This window comes from Rhipicephalus sanguineus, chromosome 6 (genome assembly GCF_013339695.2).
Source record: "Rhipicephalus sanguineus isolate Rsan-2018 chromosome 6, BIME_Rsan_1.4, whole genome shotgun sequence".
In the NCBI taxonomy this organism is placed as follows: domain Eukaryota; kingdom Metazoa; phylum Arthropoda; class Arachnida; order Ixodida; family Ixodidae; genus Rhipicephalus; species Rhipicephalus sanguineus.
This window is the reverse complement of record NC_051181.1, coordinates 153,899,031-153,918,770: the sequence shown is the minus strand read 5'-3', so window position 1 is coordinate 153,918,770 and position 19,740 is coordinate 153,899,031. Positions and strand designations below refer to the sequence as shown.

General features: G+C 44.7%; 1 protein-coding gene across 1 annotated transcript in view; it reads right to left on the bottom strand.

The window, feature by feature from the left end:
* Window positions 1-57: 57 nt before the first annotated feature.
* Window positions 58-19,740, bottom strand: part of LOC119396834 (voltage-dependent calcium channel subunit alpha-2/delta-1) — a 112,793-nt gene continuing 93,110 nt past the window's right edge. Inside the window, exons 3-18 of the mRNA XM_037664171.2 lie at window positions 17,608-17,689; window positions 16,674-16,787; window positions 16,145-16,204; window positions 12,926-13,061; window positions 10,321-10,452; window positions 6,286-6,346; window positions 5,981-6,031; window positions 5,425-5,524; window positions 4,766-4,834; window positions 3,733-3,822; window positions 3,442-3,561; window positions 2,235-2,313; window positions 1,901-1,950; window positions 1,137-1,220; window positions 992-1,048; window positions 58-168 (exon numbers count right to left, since the gene is read on the bottom strand). Of these exons, the coding sequence (XP_037520099.2) occupies window positions 58-168; window positions 992-1,048; window positions 1,137-1,220; window positions 1,901-1,950; window positions 2,235-2,313; window positions 3,442-3,561; window positions 3,733-3,822; window positions 4,766-4,834; window positions 5,425-5,524; window positions 5,981-6,031; window positions 6,286-6,346; window positions 10,321-10,452; window positions 12,926-13,061; window positions 16,145-16,204; window positions 16,674-16,787; window positions 17,608-17,689 (1,396 nt within the window). The remainder of the gene's footprint in view (window positions 169-991; window positions 1,049-1,136; window positions 1,221-1,900; window positions 1,951-2,234; window positions 2,314-3,441; window positions 3,562-3,732; window positions 3,823-4,765; window positions 4,835-5,424; window positions 5,525-5,980; window positions 6,032-6,285; window positions 6,347-10,320; window positions 10,453-12,925; window positions 13,062-16,144; window positions 16,205-16,673; window positions 16,788-17,607; window positions 17,690-19,740) is intronic.

Here is a 19,740-nt window from a genome sequence, read left to right as displayed (position 1 = left end):
GAAAAGAGCAAACCAGGATATTGTAAGAACGTTCAGACTGCGCTTCCTGCACAGTCATTATGATATGGTGGTAATATCTAAGGCACATGCCTTGTACGTGGGTTCGTGATCCTTCAGCTCTTCGAGAGAGACATCAACTCCCATCACTCCTACAATGGTTTGGTCCTTCTGTGAAATTGTGGCAAGGTCTGAAAATGTACTCCAGTACTACACACAGATGAACGCACTGGGCAACCAAGCACGAGTGAATCGGATGGTGGGAAGATAGATTGTTATTTTTAACTAAATTTATCACATTAAGTATGACTGTAAGTAGCGTATTGTGTTTTGTTGTGTTCAGTTATTTTTAACAGCTTCGTCCGCAAAATGCATCTGCTAATTGTGCATATAACAAGATATTGGAGCAGTGACGCAATTAAACTGATTTCGCCGATCTTGGAAAGCTTACGAAATGGTATAAATTACTTCTAATTAAGTTTCCACCACTAACGACAAGCTATGCTGGTAGACTATATTTAATTGTTCGCGATTCTATGAGGTCCGCACAATATTAGGCTCTGTTTAAATCATAGAGCAAGTTCTAATCGAAGGCTTGTCGCGTATAGCGGACTTGGCCGCATTTGTGTTATAACTTCATAAACGAGCTCTTCTGAATTAAAAATTTAGAATAGAACATATTTGTGAATGTTATAAAAGAGCAGCGAAACTCAGCACAATATTCGCGTCCTTGCCAACAAAATAAGCTCAATAACAGTGTAGGCGCTGAACTGGCAGCTTAACATTTCCTGCTCTTTTTTACAACTCAGCGCAAACAAATATTTGCTTCTAGCGCGTATTCAGATTTTTTCCTTGCATCTAGCGCAAGAACCACTGTCATATTTGGAATACGTAGCGTCCTAACAAACAAGACTCGGTCCAAAGTCAACAGAAAAATATTCAAATCCAACTAGTCGTATTTTTCAGTCTTAATTCAAAGACATAAGTCACTAACCGTTCCGTGTGTCTTGTTATAGACTGGCAGTGTCACTGTTGTTAGCAGACCTATCCCCTGGGAAATAAAAACAAAGAACAACTCGTTAGAAACTTCTTTACGCTCTGATGAAATCATAAATGCTGCATGAAAAAGATATTCGCACCCCGGAGTCTTGATAAAAGTTTGTCCACGTGAATTGTTTGTCCCCAGAGAGCACCATTGGCCGACTGAGCACCTTTAAGTATTCCTGCAAGAAAACAGAAACTTTCTTTAAAATCTACCTTTATAAACAAAATGTCGTTTTTATGTCTGTTCCGGTTCCTAAAACATAGTTCGCTCGAGTATGTTTTTTCTTTCTGTTTATCTGTCTCCATCTCTCTCGCTAGTTCCCTTGTAACTAGCAGATTCATCAATCTATACTGTGTTATAGAAGCACTATGTCGTTGTTACTTTAAAAAATAAGTGGTATGTTGCTCTATGATTCAGTATTTTTTATCTATATTGACGCAAGAGAGGCATGTTCAAACTAAGCGCGCAGGTTCGTGCGCCCCCCGAGAGAACAGCGGCCCGATGCTGAAACAAGAAATGGCCGTGATGGCACGCGATTTCACAGCGCGTGATGCGATGAAGAAGTGACGCGCCGCTCGAGGACCTCTCGGAGATCGAAAAAAAAAAAAGAATCGATCTCCGAGAGGTCCTCGAGCGGCGCGTCACTTCTTCTTCATCGCAACACGCGCTGTGAAGTCGCGTGCCATCACGGCCTTTTCTTGTTTTAGCATCGGGCCGCTGTTCTCTCGGGGGGCGCACGAACCTGCGCGCTTAGTTTGAACATGTCTCTCTTGCGTCAATATTATAGCGAGAGATCAACACTGCAATTTCTTTTTTCAAAGCGACCACTTCTGGAGTCAGAATAATACTCCTGCTTACCTGTACTTTGTACCTGCTCGCACCAAACGACGTGATGGCAGTAAAGTAACCTGCAGCGGCAAAAAATAACAAGCAAAAGAGCGTTGTAGATGCAATACGTGCGCATTATGCAAAAAAAAAAACAATTAACAAATATGAGCCAGTCTGTCTCCTTTGTTTTTCTTTTCTAAATTTCAGCAATGCATCCTTTAACCGTCAAATACCCCGAGACGCCAGTTCCACATTCGCATAAAAATATGTGGTTGCTATGCCATTTCCTGCATGGAGAAAGTGTGCAACTTTGCGTTTCGCGCATCAAACAGTCGTAAAAACACAATCGTTACGTAGACCTTACCTCGATTTTTGCAAGCGAGAGCCTTGAGTGTAGCGTACGGTATCGGGTGTGGACCGACCACGTAGGTGAAGATACGAATCTGCGAATAAAGTTAGCGCAGCTTGCAATAAGTCCTATAATACTGGGTCACAGGCTCACAGCAGAGATCGTGGCCACGTTTCAGCTTCACTTGTTAACCATCTGTACAGAATGCTTGGGCGGTCATTGAGCCAATGCCGGTTCATGATGATGATAATTTTCTATCTACGACACACGGCATTTTTACAGCAGAGTGGTTATGGTCGAGGTTTGCCGACAGTGAACTTCAATGTTTCTTTCATTGACAACTATATAGAAGTCTAAACAAGCGTAAGCACGTGTTCCACGTTATATCTAAGTACTCCCGTCGCAAACCCCTTCGTTATACGACTGATTATGGTTATCTTCTTACGCCTTACGGGGGAAGTGTGTCAAACCTCTCCCTGAAGCACAGGCCCACGCATGTTTTTTTTTTTTTTCTCTGAATTTCTTGTTCGCATGATATACACATCTACCTTGTATGATAATTACAAAACTTGTTGCAATACATACGAGACTCCACCACTTAAACCCTAAGCCGACGTGAAGCTTCGCGTCTTTGTGGGCTTTGGTGGGGGGTTGCCTTCACGAAAAAATACACATTAACTGGAGTGACCGACAGTGCGGCATGCAAGGTCTTCGGCACGGAAGAAGACATCGATCGTTTGCTATGCCGCTGCCCTCAACTGCCTCTGAAAGACGAACACTTTCTGACCCGTTCCGGCGATTGGACGGTTGGCCGCTCTCCGTGCAGATGCTGCTGGAGCACCGTCCCCGTCGCTCGTCGGCCCACAAGGAAGTTAAAGCACTTTTGTGCTTTTTGAGGCCTACGGGCCTGTGTGAACGCCTATGACTATAGTATTGTGCAACCAACGCGTACGCGTCAGCGCATTTATTGCTCATTTCTTTCTTTCCTTCCCTCCTCTATTTGTCATCTTTCCCTCCCCCATTCCCCTTCCCATTCCCCCAGCGTAGGGTAGCCAGTCGCACATGTTTCTGGTTAACCTCCCTTTTGTTTTCTTCCTTGTTCCCTTGTCACTGACCGACATATGACGTCATGTATTGGTCAGTGACGACATTTGTAACTGACATATAGTGACCACATTTGACCGGATGAATTCTCCCGTGAGACGCTCGTTACTGTACTTACCTTGAGATCAGCGTTCAGCTTTTCTACTAAAGGCGTGGGGTCCTCAGTTCCACCGTCCGTGAAGATCATGATCATTTGAATACACTCCGCACCTGCGTGGCCTGTCTTGTTTTCTTGGAACTGCAAATAAAAGCTCATTTAAGAGCGAGTCACGGGGCATCCGCTCCGAAACACAAACACGATATGGTTGTACCACGGTAGCTTGCAAGAATGTGTGCCTTGGCAGTGAAGGGGCGACTAGAGTAGCGGCAGTTAGCGCTTGAATGTCGCGTACGGTTGTTTGGTACTTACATCGGCCATCGTGCGGAAGGCGAAGTCGAGTGCGTGCGACAAGCTCGCCGTGCCGCCGTCGGTAACCCGATCGATACTCTTGGAAAGAATCTGTTAGGGAGAGAGTGAAAGTTCGAAATGTACGAGTGCGGCGTAAAGCAAGCGCCGCGTATGAGAAAACATGAATTTCTAGAATGAACACGTACAGACATCAACTTTTAGAGCTTGTGAAGTTACACGCGACAGGACAACGATCAACAGCCCCAAAGCGGACTTCAGGAAAAAAATAATCAAAGTGTTTTATGTTACTCACTCATTGGCATGAGGCTGAATAGTGACAATGCCAGCCTTATGAGAGCTAATAGCCAACATTAACGAAGATTAGCAATCATTTGGCCTTTAATTACCAGGCTAATCACTAGCAGACAATAAGCACATTCTACCCAACATAAGCCGACATTAGTCGACGCTAGCGAATTCTGATAGTACGCAAATTAATACGTTAATTTGAGTCACGTGACTCACTAAGACGCTTTGTTACTCAGCAATGTCTTCGGGATTGGCCCATATATTTGTCAGAAATCGGATATCGCTATCGAAGACGTTGTCTTCGATAGTGTTTTGCCGTGTTCTTTTTAGAGCGAAAGCGCTCCATCACTGTTTCCCAAGGTCATTCATAGCGTCGCAATGACCTTGAGCCGCCGGAGCGCGAGTGTTGCAGGCGTGACGTCACGCCGCGTGATCCGCTGGGCTAGCTCGGAGCCTCGCCGTTGCGGTACCACGTGACGAGGCCTTACGATGCAAAACCAAGCCAGTCATACCTTTCGCTCGTGATAGCAAGGCTTAAATTGTTAAACCTCAGCCATTTTTTTTATCTTTGTTAGACTGATTACGTTTGGAAGTTTCGCTCTCGTGATGAGGGAGAATGTTCGAAACTTGTGAGGTGCTGCTCCCACGATACTTCACACTAGCTTTCCACAAAACATCGCGGTGTAGCACGTCTTTATACGCTGTGCTACATCGTGAAGGCCGAAGTACGCTAGGATTGCCTTACCCTTTTGTTGCGCCTGTTGGCTTGCACCAATGTGTCGAAGCAGGATACCCATCGAACTTCGCCTGCGAACTGAGAAACAAAGAAGGGTTAGGGGCACAGTAAATAGTGTTACAGCAATAATGTACAGCGAAGCGCACAAGATTGTATAATTGTCTCAACCAATTTTATATAAAAACATCGTACGTATGTGAAGGACATTTTTTTTCTTAGAACTTGACATGCAAATGTTGTTAGTAATCCATACGACCTGATGATTTAGTTTTTTTTACTGTCACGTGATCATTCATCGCTCTCTATCTGTTTCTCTCTTTCTTGCAGATGGGGAATGCGCCATTAGAACAGCGTTATGTAAATTGTGAATTTTGTTTTCTCTACAGAAGCCTCTTCATAAAAGCATTCATATATCACTCGGCACATATAGTCGCAACAGAAATACGTCTCAAACCATGCGGAGAAAAACAAGCTAACGCATTTATGTTTATTTTTCATGAAACTGCATCGTACCAAGATGTAAGTGCACGGAGACCAAGCATCGAGAGATTTTACCCCTTGACAGACTCATAGATGGGTGTTATTAGAAATCACGTTTCAGCTACGCGAGTGAGCCTTCCTCGCTGACTTGCGTCTTGCGGAAACGAAATGAAAGCGATGAATCATACCGAGGCCACATTGACGAAATCATTTTCTTCAAAGGTCTTCAACAGCGACTTCACAGACAACTTCATGATCTCCATAGACGGCCCATGCATGCTTCCGCTCCTGAAAACGCGAGAAGGAGCAGGTTTAATGCCTCTCATTTCGTCCTTCGCAGAAGACACAACCGCCAATATTTCTTTGTCAGACCACTATTAACATTTTCTATTGAACTGTCATTGACATGACAAAATCTGACTCCTCGCCTAAACTCTATAGTTTTGTTTTCGGGCTAATAATTTTCCGAAAACCGGATTTTGTGAGCATGACAGCGTTGAGTATTGATGTTCTAAGCTGCAATTTAGTCAAGCAGCAGGAATGATGCTTATTCGTTATGACTTCACATTTCACATCTCGCGTTTTAAAGGTTATTGTTCAATTGGTCACATTAGAGCGGGATATTTTAAGCTGAGGGGTCGAGACAGTAAGTTCACAGATAACCTTCGTTCTCATAATGCCATACCCTTACATTACGCCCCTGCTTCAGTTCACTGTGCAGCACATGCGGGGAGAATAACTTACGTGTCCATCAATACGATGACATCCTTCGGTGAACTGGAACCGTCTATAAACCTACAAAACAAAAATGTATTGAATAAAATTTTTGTTGATATAGCAGCTAGGTACTTTTAAATCGCATAGAGTGAGTCTTTATTCCTAAAAGTTTAGTTATGTTTCTTTCAAAGAAAGCTGTTTCGTTTTGTCGTTAGCTACAGCCCTGTCAATAGTAACCAGATTTTTACTCGATTTTCTTAAATGGTCACCAATAGGTGCATCGAAACAATACTAATCATAAATATTCCTGCATTGCATTTAGGTTCACTTACCAAGGTCTCATCCGGACGTCGAACAGGTCGGGCTTTCCAGGGGCGACCTTCCAACGATTTGCTGAAATGCAAAAAAAAAGAAAGATAGAGGCAGAACCTATCATTGTCTTTGTTAGTCACTACTGACTTCTTGTGGTGGATGTCGTCGTGTACTATTTAGTACACAGTCATCGTAATATTCTGTAGAAAAAAAATAATACGCCCGCAAAAAGACACAATTAGCAAGTTCTCACGTTGGTTTAGACATATCCTGAGCATCTCTCCTTCATGATGTTTATGGGTCATTCGTGAGCTGTTTCCTTTTCATTTATTTCATTTTTAACAAGAAGCTTGACGAAAAGTATTAGGGGGCGATGTACAAAGTCTGATAGCGAAAAATATTTACGGCCTCTTATCTAACACTTCTTAAGATCTTCTAACGTCCTGTTTTATTGTTCTACGAGATGGTATGCCTCTTTTTAGCACAACCACCACCACGTCCGTCGATAATCTACATCGTAAGCAAAAACAAAAGAAAATACATTCTTGCCTACAGGATTCTCCTGCGCGGAATGAGTAAAACGGGAAACTGAATTAACGTCCCGATAGTGATATATGAGCGGCAAAAAAGAAGCTGTACGGGGTATCGAAAATGAAGCAACCCTCAAATTCGCTTGATGCATCGCATATTGTCACATGAGTAATGGCGAATGTCGATGCCGGAAAAGCTACACACGTGCGCTGCCTGCATTGGTGACTTTCCATGCGTGCGCACTTTCTTCGGCGGCGGCTCGGCGGTTCCACTCCATGAACCAAGGCGCCGTTGAGCTCTGGAGGAGACTGATGATTGAAGGGAACATTAACGCGCCCGCAGGAGCCGATCCGTGCGCTTTTTTGGGCGCCCAAGATGTCTCCGCCTTTCTAACGTTCCCGCGCCCATCTTTTCTCATTCTTGTTCTTCTGTATTGTACACTTCGCGCACCACCTTATTAATTCGTTTTTCGTTTATTCGGATGCATTCGCAGTGCTGTGTATCATCGACTAAGGCGTTCAGCCTCTTCGCATGAAGTCTCATATTCGATTATCAGGTGCGGCACGTCCGCACTCCATCGGTGGCGTTAGGCAATATTACGAGTCGAACATTGGCGTACATGGGGAGGGGGGGGGGGAATTGAACACCCCCGGAAATTTTTCAATTTTGCATGTGTGTATACACGTGCCCATAAAAACACATTCACGAACATACGTGAATATTGGTTAACACCACCACCCCCTCTCCCTCAAAAAAACTTTCTGGCTACGCCCCTAGGGTTGAAGTAAATCAGAAACGATTCTGGATGTTGAATTCTGAATGTTAGTAAGGTGTTGACTGGGGCTAGTTGATTCATGTCGAAGTCTTGGATATGCGCTCTTTTAAACATTAACGACGATGGAGACGCAAAGACGGGCAGAGTTAAACGGGACAAAGCGCGGTGCTGAATGTTGAATGTTGAAGAAACGATTCTGAATGTTGGAGTAGAGCTTTTTGCAAGTTAAGCTCCCTTAGCTTGTCAAAATGTTTTTTTTCCGGAACACCCTTACACCCCTCTCATTACATTCCATTGGCCGTATTAGAGCTTATAGGCTTAATAATCAGTCATGGGTCTAGAAAAGTGTGGCAATCGCGTTGTGTGCTCTAAATAGGCGTAAAAGGAGATGCGGTGATTTTTTTACACCGTTTCGTTTCGTTTTCCTCATCCGAGTAGCGCTCTCTGGATTTCGGAATAGCCTGCCGATGAATTGCCCGTCATCAATTTCTTTTCTTTACATTGTGAAAATAACTGTAAAAAAACTTGTGGAACGAACCGGAACATGCTAGGACGCACGTTTATTTGCACAAATAGTAACGAAAAGAAACCGTTCGTTCAAGTAAACCATTTTTCCTGCACGTCCCATCGCAAGGATTCCCAGCAATGACGCTAGACCGTGATGATTTCCATGTGCTCTTCGCCTCTGCATTGTGCTGTCCTCACGTTGCTTCCACCTGAGCCTGCAGCGCAGGTTTAACCTTCGCTTCATATGGGGAGAAAGAGAGGCGAAGAAAGTGCGAGAGGCTTCTATATCAAAGCTTGTTTCCATTTCCCCTTCCTCCTCTCTTCGTGCAGCTTGGCTCCAGAGACAAAATCGATCAGGCTGACACGGTGCTCCGCTGTGCTGGGCGCCGACCAGCTTCGATTGGAAACCAGGCCGCCACACGACTACTTTTGGCGGCCGACCTTTCTCCACGCTCAGCCAAGCCACACAAAGGAAAAAGTTGCGCGGCCGCAGAGGCATGTAGCGGAGGCACCGTCCCCACTATCAGTGCAGCCACAGAGACAGCGACGATATCGTGATCCTTTTTTCCTTTCTTTCTTTCTTTCTTTCTTTCTTTCTTTCTTTCTTTCTTTCTTTCTTTCTTTCTTTCTTTCTTTCTTTCTTTCTTTCTTTCTTTCTTTCTTTCTTTCTTTCTTTCTTTCTTTCTTTCTTTCTTTCTCTTTCTTTCTTTCTTTCTTTTTTTCTCTTCCTAGTCTGGCAAAAGGCACCTAATATTTCTGACGTCCTTCAAAACGTTAATGTAGCACCCTCTCTGTCATTACCGGCCGGCATTTGTTCCTGGCATATTGTAGCCCCGACGCATGCATTAGGCTGCACTTGGCCCATTTGTGGCGCGAAGGCCAAAGCGCGTGAGCCTTACCTGACCTTTGGTGCGCAGATAGGTACGCTTAGCGAAAACGTAAAAAAAAAATAATAATATCGACAGGTTTGACTCGTCGTCGCCCGCTCGTTCTATCTTAAGCCATTCTTTTGAGAACCTCGACAGATATACAGCGACCGTGAGATGAATAAAAAAGTCACAGTTTCGCCGCAACGGCGAAGCAATGATTGCGATAGCAATAAATTGTAATGTAACGCGAAGAACGGAAAGCAGCTCGAAATTGCCGGCGCATCGCTCGAGCCCAAAGGACGCACGAAAAGAACGCACACAGGACGAGCGCGAACTAATGCGTCACAGTTCGACACTTGAAGCGCACTGCTCAACCATAAAGCAGGACGCACGAAACAAACGAACAGGTACACGCAAGACGAGCGCGAACTAATTGTCACAGTTGTTACTTATTTCTGTTTGAACAGCGCGCTCCTTTCGCAAACGCGGTCGCTGCAGCGAGCGTAAGCGAGCGAAGCGAAGCACCCCACCGGCCGCCCCTTCTTTCCTTGAGATAAGCGCACGAAAGCGACGACGCCCTGTAGAGCGAACAGCAACGGCGTTCGCAGGGGCGGGGCGACGATCTTTAAAGCGCGCAACACGCGCGCACGTCGCGCCATCTATGTGGCCACTAAGAAAGCATGCTGAATTGCATGGTGTATATAAATAGCTCGCCGTTAGAAGGCTGAGAGACGGTGCTGTCGTGGCCTAACGTCTAACGCGGCGGGCTGCAAAGCGAGAGGTCGTCCGTTCGATTCCGCGCGTCGGAAAGAATAAATATTTTTCTTTGTGGCCTTTCTATATATATACATACTTATACATATACGGTGAATGACGGCGACGGGGACGGACATTTTCCAGCCGAGACTGTCCATATAATTGCTATCGCAATGATATGGCACTGAGCCGTGCTTCCGCTAGGATTGTAGAAGATAACGTCATTCATTCTTCTTTTTCAAGAACCACTATAAAGATAAGGAGCTGGAGGGCATACAAACTAAACTTGTATTTTCATTTCTAACGCTCGACCACATAAATAATACTACTTATCTCTAAATCCATCTAACGAGCTTCCCTCAGAAGTAACCATACTTTATTTCGTCTACCTTTTAGATCCTCCGAGCGTGTCGCTGTCACATTGCATCCTAACGGTCGAAGGCAACCGCTCGTCGAAAGGAGAGAAGCTGTCTTTATACACAGCATGTGCACCTAGGTCGATATTCAGTTTAGAAACAAAACTCTTAATTTTCGCATTGATTCTCTGATATGGTTTCGTCAGGGACCCTTTCAATCCATATGCGGCATACGTACTCTACAGACGTTTTTTCACGTACCTGGGAACATCCGCATGTATCCCACTTTGCTTCCGAAGTACTGCCACAGGAGATCCGGGTCCTTCTCGGCATTCTGTCGAAAGGCTGCGTCCAAGGCCTGCGACCACTTGAGTCCGTTCAGTACCTCAGCGTCTGCGAGTAAGACAACACGTTTGGCTGGCGGCCCTAGCATCACGTGTACTTTTCCTGTTCGTGTCAGCCGATAAGCTGACACACCGAAATGAACTTCCGAAGCGGCACTGGGGGAAACGAATTTCGAATGCTTTCTCCACATGTCCGAATTCTCCCATCTATCTATCTATCTATCTATCTATCTATCTATCTATCTATCTATCTATCTATCTATCTATCTATCTATCTATCTATCTATCTATCTATCTATCTATCTATCTATCTATCTATCTATCTATCTATCTATCTATCTATCTATCCACGATTTTATGCGCTCGTGACCGTTTCGTTAACTGGATTGGATATATACCAAAATTGGTAGGATCTGACATGAGTTTATGGCGAACATAAATGACGAGTCCAAACATTAGAATCACGACATTTGTGTCACGTACGGCATGATTTACATGTCACGGTCGTAGTGCTCTGGCGGCCATTTCGTTAACTTAAAAAGAAAGCATAATGTATGTTGCATAGCGCTTCGCTTGAGCTCATTAGACAACATCAAAAGCCTCCGTGAGCTAATTGAAAAGTATTGAAAATGCTTAATCAATATCTCTTTCATCGGTTTAGACATCAAAGACATTAAGCCTCCTTATTCCGAAAAATCTATTGCCGAAAAGGACCTTTTACGGTATAGCATTGTACGTTAGAGGAGATACGTAGGCCAACCGAGACTCGTTCGTGTCATTAGCGACGGTTGTTCGCTAATGGAAAAAGAGCGTTCCGAATGAAAGTCTTTCTCTGCTAGGCCCGTTCTCAATGGTAGTATAATACAAAAAAAAAGACAAGATAGGATAATTTCCGGGCAAAGGTACACTAAATGAGGAAATCTTTCGTGCGCATACGGTGCAAATAACGAGACACCGTCCTGTTAAGGCATAGAGCGTATTAGTCTCGCGCTGTCATTGGCGTATTCACTTTCTGAATAGGTCATACCACGCTCCACTCTTGCCGCTATTGCTAAATTGGATAGACACGTGGCAGAACGTTTTCTTTATGTTTTGTATATGCAAAAGGCGATCGGCAGGTACGGCTGCTGCACTCGAGCACGAGAATGTCTCAAAAGATCAATATTTTAAACAGTCCCATGGTCAGACGTTCACTGTACCGCATAGAGAGTCGAACAAGATATTTGACGCAATCTCTTAAGTTCTAAAAGGAAAAATACGTCAGATAGGAGTGCGCTCTTTCCTATCTGTCTTCTTTTCTGAAACGTTTTGCGCACAAAGAACGTATTTTTCCTTTTAGAATGCAGTACCAACCAGCCCAAGTAGCCACCCTGTTGCTCTTAAGTTCCCATCTGACATACAGTCTAAGCCCCACGAAGTGTGGTATTTATTTTGAATAGCAATCATCATTTAAACACGAAAGTGTTTTATGTCGGGGTCCACTACGGCTCCACTGACGTATTTCCATCACGGATATGACGTGGTGAAATATATAGACTAGCAGATGGCAAAGAAACAACTAGAAGATCACCGGGAGTCGAACTTACGACCTCTCGCTCGGCAACGCGTGGCACGAAACGACTTGGCCGTAGACGGCACGTTCTTCACTAATCAAACGGTGAGCTATTTATATACACCATTTGCCGGTGGCGGTACTCAGAAATCGGTGGTACTTCAGCATGTTTTCGTTATCACTAGTGAGATGGCGCGAAAAGGCTCGAATGGCGCGCTTTAAAGGTCGTCGCCCCGCGCGTTGCAGTCAGTTTCTTATTCTTTGTACAGCCATTAAAAACAGTCGACGTTCCTTAGGCGCACTTGCCGCAAATGCGCCTTACGAAACGACGCCAACTATAAAAAGTATAGCCTAGTAGGGCTTATGAATGCGCGCTTACGAAGTCGCTTGGCTTCGAAAACTCATTTCACGAAGCAACTCTGGAGTCAATGTGCCATCTATACTCTGCATCATGTACCAAATAAGGCCGCATTAGCAAAAGCAAAAGCCAGCTTTTAGTTCTATAAGATACCGTGGATCAGAGAGTTTGAACCAAGACTGGCACTTTCGTGCGTTCTTTGCTAATCAGTGCGCTTGATGTGTTGTGAAAATGCAATTAAACGCACTCAACCCATTTATTACTAATCTTACTGTTTCTGTACGTCACTATAACCATGTGCGCCACACATGTATTAGTGATTGGGCATATCCATCGTCGTAAGTGTTGAACTCGTGCGTATTAACTGATGCCTATTATTAGATAGCCAATAAATATATCTAATTGATTAGAACTTTCATGATCAGCCAGCCTGTTTATAATTAATCATTGCTAACGTATCTGTTAATTGTTGTAACTGGCATTGATTGATTGATTGATTGATTGATTGATTGATTGATTGATTGATTGATTGATTGATTGATTGATTGATTGATTGATTGATTGATTGATTGATTGATTGATTGATTGATTGATTGATTGAAGGAGGCTCACCTTCGTCGAAGATCTCCAGCGGGACGTGTACGCCGGAATACGTCTCGTTCACGAAGCGGTGGAACTTTTCGCTGTAGCGAAGCATGCCGTCGCCTTCCGTGAGTTCTTTCATCAAGACGGCGCCCACTTCGTCCCGCTGAAAGGGGCAGAGGAAAGGCAATGTCCAGGTTACAACATGCGACGTGAAGTCATGTTATCGTTCTATCCTGCTCACAGTTTCTAGATCAGAGTTCCGAGATCCGTCGTCACTGTTTTCTAAAGCGAACATTTAAAAATCCTCCGTCTGACCATCCACGTTTATTAATTTATGCCTTCCACAAGGGGTTTCCTTTCGTACCTGTTCTCGCACTTTGTGTTTTATGAAGCAAAGAAAGCAATTGCTTTGTAAAACTGAATACGCTGGGAAACGTGGAAGAATAATTATGCTGAAGCTTAACCGAAGCCTTTGATTCCATTTACCAGTTAGCTTGTTCGATGGCTGCTTTAGCTCCACATTTGTGTTTAGCTCTGTACCGGCCCGCATCATACGAATAGTGACAACAAAGGTAAGGAGAGAAACGAAGTCGTACCTGGTAGATTATCCTCTCTGAACCACACAGAGTGGGAGTTAAAATCGTGACAACTTGCGTAGCCTCGTGCTTACTGACGTCTCTATTCCGTACACGTCCAACACCAAAGCTTCCGAATTAAGATAGATTTACCAGCGCAAAAAAAGACGGAACATTTAGGAAGGACACACACACTCAGCGCTGTGTGTGTGTAAATTATCTTAATCATGAACCAACTCGCCCAAGCAGCAGTTTTAGCAAAGTTTATTTCTGAATTAGCCCAGTACGTTGTCTCCGTTCAATTCGCATCTTCTCTTCGTGTCCATAATACTGTGAAGCGCTTCAACGAAAATACCTTGGGGCCCTTGCCAGCGGTTCCTCTTGCCAAAGCCTCCTCGTGCTCCTCACACATTATAAGTGAGCAATAAACTGTCGTCTATTCAGAATACAGTGCCTCTAAGAAACAGTGTCAAAGTTCGGCTGCTTGGCTCGCTGATGACGGTTGAACTAACGTCGAGCGGTGTTAGTGAGACGCGTAGCACAGGGAGTCGGATGAGATGGGAAGTCATCGTGGACTCGGCCGCTTGGCCCGAAGCGAAGACGCACTTTCGCGACTTCCCCCTTCATCTCCGGTGATAAGCGTCCGCAGCTTCGCTTGCGCGGACGCATGCCTGCGTGCTCTATTTCTGCAGTTCTCACTCCACGGGTGGTCATTGGTTCGGGCGGCGCCATACATCAGCCCGAGGCGGTATAGCCGACGAGCAGCCTGAACGAGAACCCTTTCGTTGGCCTCCGTGGCGTTGGCCTCATCCTTTCTTGTTTTCGTCGCTTCTTTTTTCTTCTGAGAAGATGCGCGATGAAATGAAAAGCCCTGTCCTGTTGGTGCCGATACCAAAGAGGCCCGCCATGATGAATGGCCTAGAGAAGCCATGACGAGGGATTACACTTATTTTTTTGCTATGCCTGCGAACCGGAGAATGTAACGAAAAGACAGAAACAAACTAAGCTGGGCAAGACGAAAGAAACGGTACCGAAGTTACCGAACCACAGAAAGCGGAGCTTCTCTGGTGGCCGATGCAGGTTGACCCGCGCTATCGAGTTCCTCCGAGCGGAAGCATGCGTGCCACAGGAAGAATATGATAGACGACCTCCACCTTTCAATATCATTTTTTCTTTCTTCTTTTTCGTGGCAAGCTCTAAGGAGTCACTACCTTTGAAGTGTACAACCTAACAGAACTCTCGAAGCGCGTTCACGATAGGAGTACTACGCTCGCAACGTGTTTCCTCCCTATTTCTCTTTCTAGGCCCCTGCCTACGGAATAAGTTGGAGTGAAGAAAGCTGGGGCTGGTTTGTGGAAAGCCATTTTTCTCGTGGGTGAGTTTACTCCTGGAGGAGAAGCTGTGCTCAGGGGACAATAACTATGTCGCATAGTGACCCGCTGAATAACGGATGTAATGTGTTCCTTACCAGCATTTCTTTGTCGTTCTACATGTTTTTTTATTAACTAACAGTCACTTGCGGGAAGCGTCTCACTCTTGTGTAAGTTTATTTCGTGCTAATTGCTACCAGGGTCAGATTTACGGCGGAGACTTCAACAAGTTTGTGGTCAAGTTTTGTTGCAAGTTGCCAAATGAAGGGTGTTTTGCGAATGTAATATACTACTCGGTAATGTAATATAAGCTCCCGTAAAAAGGTGTTGCTTCCTGGTATTTCCTTTTTCTCTTTTCGAAGTCTGGAATTGTTTTAAGGCGATCAAGGACAAAGATAAATGAGCTAGACTGGTGAGCGAAAAAAAAAAGAAAAAAAGAACAAAAAAGAAACGCGGCTTTTCCACAAGAGCTCCTAGATAGAGTTTCCAGATGTAGAAGAGGAACACGTTCGGAGTTCAGAAGAACACGTGGAATTTGAAATTGTTGTGTAACTCGTATGCGCGACCAACATTTAATGCCTGCTGCAACCCCTGTGAGCATAACAGGCAGGAGGCCCAGCTGCACCGCTTTCAAGACGTAGAAAACCGCAGCACCAATGCGGCGCTACCTAGTCAGGGGTAAGATCAATGGTTACTGAGGTAACCCCTAGTGAGTAGCATTACAGTTGGCAACGGTAACTGCTCGCATGTCCACTCTGCAAGCCGCTGGCATTTTATCGATACAATAGCAGAGATCAGTGTTGCGATACTAAAGTAGAACTGATCAGGCTATGGCATGCGCTACATGCTAAATGCTATGAAACAGTAAAAATGCCAAAAAGCCAGAAGTTCAGGGGATGATGGAAGCTTGAGGAGACGAGAGCTCATGAACCCAGGGTGTCGCTGGAGCCAATTCGTGAACATGGGGTGTCACTAACGACACCGTGTGAAGCGACACCTCGTGTTCACGAATTCTCGTGATACAATAAAGTGATACTACGGTCAAACCTATCATAGTAGGAGACTTTACTACGCTCTACGTCTACTAGAGTAGAGACCACAGGACCAAACGGAAGTCCCCACCCATGAAGTCGAAGAAAAAGCCCAAGAAAGCTTCGATTTGCAGACTAGTACCATTAGAGTTGCAGGTGACGTATACGCCACGTGAACCGCGGCTGGTTAAAATTCTCTAATGGCAAAGTTGGGGGCTTTCGGACTCCCCCAGATAAAAAAAGGTGGGCGTGAACATTAGGTTGGCTTACCGTGAGATCGGACGCGTATTTGTGCTTCACCACTGCCTCCTCCGCCTTTTTCACCAAACGCTGCGATGCATAGGAATAGAGAAATAGAGCACAGTTAAGCTGACTGCGTATGAGATGGACCGTTAAATGAAACAACGAATGAATCAGTTAATTAATTAATTAAACATTACTATAGAACGTAATAATGTAACGAGAACGACAGGCCAGACGCTGCCCCACAATTGTAGTTGGAATGAATGCAATCCAGTTTGCCCTGCTAATTGGCCTTAAAATAATTAATTCTATTAATTAGTCGCACTAGCAGGTGTTCTATGGTGCAGTAATAAGAAAAGACTTATAATAAAACGAGAAAACGTACTTTTTAGTGTATACTATGTTATCACAAATACAGCAGCCGTTTAGACAGGCGAATCTCTATATTGTAACGCTGTCTATGTTATAGGGATCTCTTTCTAAACGACTTTTGTTTTTTTAGTGGGTAACCTTTGATCACTGGCTGCTGTATCTTAGGTTATTTGCCGTTGCTCACCTTGAGTGCGTTTTTCTTGCGCTGCAAGTTCTTCTCCATCTCCAAGGTCATTTTCAGCAGCAGCTCCGTGCCGTTCACTTCCACAAGGCTCAACTTGTCGGCATTCTCGTAGCTCTGTGTGTGTCACAATAAGCGGAGAGTTATGATAGAAGAGCATTGCTCGTATTAGAAACGAGAGAGAGAGAGAGAGAAAACAAAATGCTCTTATATGTCAAACGCCATGTGCATGGGTTCTCTCATTAAAAATCGAAATTAAGCGAGTGAAGTTTTGTTGTGACTTTTCGTATGTGTGTTTTTACAGTTAAGTTGTTCGTCATCCTTACATTTATTCAACCCTTGCTAACTTATAACTTGTAAGGTGCAGTGTTCTTCTTGGCATTCTTTTAGTCAGTTTTGTTAATAATGCTTTTGAGCTTGTCCAATGTTGTCTATGACTTGGCATGTTTTTGAACTTACATCCGGCTGGTGACGTGCAACGAAACAGTTCAAACTCTTTTGCTGTAAAGCTGTTAGCGCTACCGTATATTATCACGCTTGTCCAAAGCTCTAAATTCTTGAAGCGTGTCCATCTTCCCCAGAAAGAAGTGTAACAGATGTCATCGGCGTGAATCCTACGCAACACCACAATATTATTTGTGTTATTTTATGACGACGACAGTTCAGAGCTCGCTTAATACGCAGAAGTGTAATCTGTTTGCATTATGCTTCATATCAGTGCCCCTCGTACAGCTTAAGGCCATACGAATGATATTGCTTCTATTTAAGGAATCTCTTGTTCTTATCCTAGCTTTTCTTTGATAAGCCTTGCATGTTTACATTTCACAGAAAAAGTGAATCTGTCTACTTCACTGCCTCCTTGTGTTGCTGCTGTTTAACGTACTTATGTGAAGACATACGATAAATAGTTACTAAATCGTATACAGAGTGTGCTCACATTTCGTAGCGTCTCGATGCCCGATATCGAAGTTAACCTCGTCACCAAGGTCGTATCCAGCTCGTTCGCCCATCGGTATATCCTGCAAACAGGGCAATCGAATATCGTGTATGAGAACGTCGTCAGGACTTAACATGTGCACACTGAAAAGCAATATGCACACATCGACGACCAGGCAACTGCTGCTCTTCACCATCGGCTGCACACGTCAGCCGAGGGAAAGAGAAAGAAAGGGGAGGAGACAGGAAAGAGCGTAGGATTAAAACGCCGGTTTGCTACACTGCAAACGGGTTTGAGCCTTTTAGGGAGTTTCGGGCTCGACGCATAACGTGCATCCAAAAGGTACTACGCAAAACCCCCTTCGAAAAGAGGTTCAAAAGGAGGTTTTATTTACATCCTTTAAGGCAGTGATTAGACGGAACTAAGGAGGTAAATTTGTGTTTTTATTGAACTCATTTTGAGGGCTTGAACGGAGCGCAGTGGAAGTTTTTCTGGTTCTTTTGAGAGCTTTTAAAGCCTCCTTTTGGAGGTAAAGTTGGTGTTTTTATGTAAGCCATTTTGGGCGCTTGAACAGAGCGCATTGAGAGTTTTTCTCCTTCTTTTGAGAGCTGTTAAAACCTCCTTTTATACGAGGCCCTAGAGCGGTCGCGAAATGAAAAAAAAAAAGTATATTTTAGGCACTATATTACGTTTACCGGCCAATTTCCGTTACTATTCATCACTAGGACATAATAGAAAACGGACACCAAAGTATTCATGCACAAACATGACATTTGCATACAAGTACGCACGACACAGGAATCGAACTCGCGACCACACGCACTCAAAGCAAGCACTATAACCATTACACCACAGCGCCACCACTAGAAAGCTTGCTTTTTTCGTGGGCTTATATATGTACCAATGTATGTACAAAGCGGCTGGTAACCCGTCGGCACAACTTCGAACTTCTGTTCTTGTACCATCGGCGTGTGTTTGCTCTTGCGGAAGGTCAATACATAATTTGTGGGGCGTCATGCAAGCCGAGCCGATCGACGTAAACACCCTCGGCTCCGAATTCTCCGGTTCACCGTGTCGTGCCGCTAGAAAAATGATAAACGTGTGCCCTCTTCGCTCGCGCTAAATTCGTGAATACCAGCGTGACAAAGGTATCTTCAGATGAGCGAACGTATGTGCATTCCATGAGCGTATGCTGTGGAGCAATTTTCGTTATTTCTGCAGCCGCGAACTGCGCGCGTCCAGATGCGGCAGCTGTTATGAGCGGTTCGAAGACCGCCTGCGTTCTCATATGAAAGTTACACACGCAGATGCCCGACTTAGAAGAACATTGTAACGCGCCTACATTAAGTGCATTTAATGCGCGCGTACTGCCGCGAGCTGCACCCAGGGGCAGCAGCGCGCTCTGAGCTCTCTGAGCAGCTGAACAAAAATCTGTTTCCGCAATTAGCGCTTATTCGCAATGCACCCTTTAGTGTGGACCGCCTGCGTTTGCATATGAAAATTACACACGCAGAAAATTCGAGAGTTACAAGGACATTGTAACGCGCCCACACAAAGTGCGTTGAATGCAGGTTGAATGCGCGCGTACAGCCGCCAGCTGCACGCAGCTATAGGGGCAGCAGCGCCTTCTGAGCAGCTGAACGCTTATCATTTCCGCAATTAGCGCTTATTCGCAATGCACGCTTTGGCACGGCATTCAGTGCTTCTCTATAACGCATATTCAGTATTTATTTGCTTTCATACTCGGATACTACCTACATTTCTTACTAATTAGCTTTTATTGGTAAGCATCACGCCACCGCGTTAAAGCGAATGCCTAACGCGTGCCCCAAGGTCAAAGACAACCTCCCCAGTTTACCAGTGACAGGTCTCCCACAACACAAAAAAATGTACTTGCACTTCTCTCTTGTGAACAGGGGCGTAGCCAGAAATTTTTTTCGGGGGGGGGGGGGGGGTTCAACCATACTCTATGTATGTTCATGCGGGCGTTTGTATGTGTGTGTGCCTATATGAGCAAGCAAAACAGAAAAATTTCGGGGGGGGCTTGAACCCTCCTTCCCCCCCTTGGCTATGCCCCTGCTTGTGAACGTCCATGTGTACTTGGCCCTCCCCTCAGACAGATGATGCAGTATT